The sequence below is a fragment of the Pongo abelii genome, chromosome 4 (assembly GCF_028885655.2).
Source record: "Pongo abelii isolate AG06213 chromosome 4, NHGRI_mPonAbe1-v2.0_pri, whole genome shotgun sequence".
In the NCBI taxonomy this organism is placed as follows: domain Eukaryota; kingdom Metazoa; phylum Chordata; class Mammalia; order Primates; family Hominidae; genus Pongo; species Pongo abelii.
The window spans coordinates 190,165,789-190,169,289 of record NC_071989.2 but is presented as its reverse complement, the minus strand read 5'-3'; the positions used below and the strand labels follow the sequence as shown (position 1 = coordinate 190,169,289).

Below are 3,501 nucleotides of genomic sequence, written 5' to 3'. Positions count from 1 at the left end.
TTCCTATACCTGCAATGTAGCAACTAATTATACAAAAATTAATAAATGACAAAATAAAATTCTGCAAACAGATTTGTAATAACCAGAAAGAAATCTGTATGGGCAATTAATGTAACATAATTAAAAATAATGTGTTATGGTCATCTGCTAAATGCTAATTAATGTAAAATGTTAAAAGATTATTTCAATTATGACATCTTTTTAACGGCTTTAAATATTATAAATATAAAAAACAAGTTTCTAAATTTAAAAGAATGACTAAATTTTTCAGAATTATTTCGTATTTCTTGTCATACAATATAAGAACACCATTCCATGTTTCCTTTTAGATTAGGAACCCTCCCTTATTATCTCACTGAAAAGAGAATACGGGAAGGTGCTAGTAAGATAACAGTCTAAGGACTCCAGAACCAAAGGAATTGTTTTGTGGCAATGCATGTCACTTCCCTAACTCAACTGAAAAAGGAGACAAAAACCTAGTGTTTTCAACCCTCAAGCTAGCAAGAAAACACAGCCCAGGTAAGCTCATCTCTTCTCCAATGGAGCTGGAGTCTACTCAAGAAAAGGCGACCATTTAGAATAGAATTGCTCAAAAGTTTGCTAACAATAAGCAGCCAACATAGACACATTCTCCATGAAATCTAAAATTCCCTTTTCCCCCACTAGGGTGCCTGAGGGGCATGTAGCAAAAGTGATCCCAACCACACCACGCAAACTAGCCAAGAAACCTTTTTGCCTTCACACATCTGAGAGTCCCTGAGAACCCGGAGACAACACGGAGGCAGCAGAACACCAACAGGAGAGTCCCAGCATCAGTTCCTGGCCATAGAAGCCCTCCTGAGCAGCAGGCAGAACAGAATCCACTAAAGCAATCAGCGTGCCAGAGAAGCCTCTGCCCCTGTGGCCTGAGGTTCCACTTTCCCCAGGTGACACCATGGGCAGGTGGGCTGAAAAAGCGGGAAGGTCAAATCAACTGGCCCAGCCAGGATGCCTCTTTGATGATACCGGTCTAAGCCTCCCCTCTTCCGCAGGGGAAACTAGGTGGCCCAAAGGGTGCCCAGAGGCAGAGGACCTGCCACAGCAGCCACCCTCCTGGGAGATTGCCTTTCTTCCCCTTGGTGAACTTCCTCCAACACACAGCTTGCCAGGAAAGCACTCTTTGTCTTACATGGGGGGATCCCACCACACCAAAACCCAACCAAAGCCTTTTGTCCTTTAAGGGTTATCACAACCAAAAACAAAAGAATACACAAATAGTAAGCCCCTAAATTCTGTTAAGAATGAAACAACGCTGCCGCTCACACCTGGCTCAGATGCCAGCAGAAGGAGGGCACCCTCCAGAGACCGCAGGAAAGGGGGAGGACTCCTCCTTGCCCTGGTCCATCACTGTCACTGAGGCCTACAGTACAGAACCGGCAGCTTCTTACCCACCCCAGGCCGGGCCGGGCCCCAAAGCTCTCCTACTCTCCCTTCCTGGCCCCTAGACTTGCTGCTGCCGCCACCATCAGCGCCGACGCCAACGGAACCAGCGCTGCTGTCACTCTCCATGCACCGATCCACCCTCCAAGGCTCCTACCACTTGGCCTCCACGGGTACCCTCCTACCGCTCCTGTTGAGCTGCAGTCTCCATCACCGTGGCCGCCACAACCGCAGGAGATGAATCACAGAGCTGTGCCATCTTCAGGCTCCAACCTCCAACTCACCACAGGGGACTCCTCTTTCATCAGTCTGGCTTGGAGCAGCCGGGCAGACAATACCAGAAAAACCTACAACAGGATGCAGAAAGTGGCAATGTTACAGCCTCACCTTGTCATCCTGGCCACTGGGTGGCAGGGACCCGTTTCAGTGAAGGCACTCACACCCACCCTCCAAAGTCCAGCCTCTCCTCCTAGACCAAGCTGGCCTCCTGACCTGGGGTGGGGACTGGTGACACCACAGTGCCCGGGGCTCCTTGGGGAACAAGAATAGCAGAAACTCAGACCCAGCCAGTCCTCCCCACCCAAGTACCAGTTCCCATTCCTGACTCCTCCACCCACAGGACTCTGAGCCCCCGTGGTGCCCACTACTCCACGCCTGAGGCTCCCAAATGGTCTCCACCACACGGCGCAAGAGGGCAAGGGCCGGGAACCATGGTGGGTGTGAGGGCCCTGGGGCGGTCAGAGGCTTGACGCGAAAACTCTGTGCACCCTCCGCGCTCCAACACGAGCAGAAATTGTTCACCCTCCAGAGCCTTGAGTCCAGAAAGAGGAGACGGGCCCCTTCCTCAGAGGCCACCACTATCGTGGCCACCTCCACAACGTTCCGCAGGCAGCAGCAGTGCAGCCTCCCCCCATAGCGCCCCTAACCTGCCCCCCGACAAGCGTAGCCCCCGGATTGTGCCCACCACACACCCAGAGACTGCTGCAAGCAGTGTAACCCTGATAAAGCCCCCAAACCACCCCTCTGCTCCTGGCAGTGTAACACTCGATAGTGTCCACAACCCATCCCCGCCACGGGTGTTGCAGCACCAAATAGCGCCCCACCAAACCCGCCCCCCGCCCGAACCACAAGCAGCACAGCCCCAGATAGTGCCCCCAATCTGCTCCCGTCACGGGCAGTGAACGCCCAGGGTAGTGCACCCAACCAACCCCCCCACCCCACCTTCCCCTTTCCCCCACGGACAATGCAGCATTTGACAGCTCCCCTAAAGCACCCCCGACTGCCTGCCAGTTGGCATTGTTGCTGACATTGTAGCCCACGATAGCTCACCCAACCCGCCCCCTGCATCGGCCAATGCAGCAGCTAATAATGTCCCTAACCCCCGCCACCCGCCGCTGGCAGTGTACGACAGCACACACAACCTGCCTCCAACCCCTCCACCCCCTTAGGCAGTGTAGACCGATAGCGCAGCGAACCTGCCCCACTGCCAGCAATTCAACGAACGATAGCGCCACCCACCAGCCCCCCGCGGCAGGCAGTGCAGCCCCAAAAGCACACCAAACCCGCTCCCCCACCACCCCGCAAGCGGGCAGTGCAGCCACAGAGAGCGCACCTACCCTGCCACCTTTCTACCACTCTAACAGAGATGCAGTCTCCGTCGCCACCACCAACCGCAGCCAGGAGAGCCGCGGTGGCCAAGGCTCCAGCCACCAGCGTTGGACACGGTCCCCACCTTCTCCTAGACCTCTAGCCGGTCAAGAGCAGCTCCAGCTGCCACCCACCCTCCTACCACTCCGGCCGCCATCTTACTGCTCCAGGCCCCCTCCTACCACTCAGGCCGCCCTCCTAACACTCCAGCCACGCTGCCATCTCTGTTGCCACCACCATCCAGAGTGAGACGAGCCACGGCGTTGCAGGCTCCAGCCTCCAGCTCCCCCTTCTCCTGGTCCTCTAAGCCGGGAACCGAGTAGCTCGGCGGGAGATACCGGAGAGCCTAAACTGGCGTGAGGCCTCCTCAGCCTGCACATGGGGTTATGCGCATGGTTTCTGGACTACATGTTCTGATTGGGTGAGAGAAAACCT

General features: G+C 54.8%; 1 protein-coding gene across 1 annotated transcript; it reads right to left on the bottom strand.

The window, feature by feature from the left end:
- Positions 1–288: 288 nt before the first annotated feature.
- Positions 289–3,223, bottom strand: LOC129059682 (B melanoma antigen 5). Its single transcript, XM_054556405.2, has 2 exons — positions 3,209–3,223; positions 289–1,766 (listed from the first exon to the last, which is right to left on the bottom strand). The coding sequence occupies exons 1-2, from the start codon at positions 3,221–3,223 to the stop codon at positions 1,662–1,664; spliced, it is 120 nt and encodes a 39-aa protein (XP_054412380.2). The 3' UTR covers positions 289–1,661.
- Between the last annotated feature and the right edge of the window lie 278 nt (positions 3,224–3,501).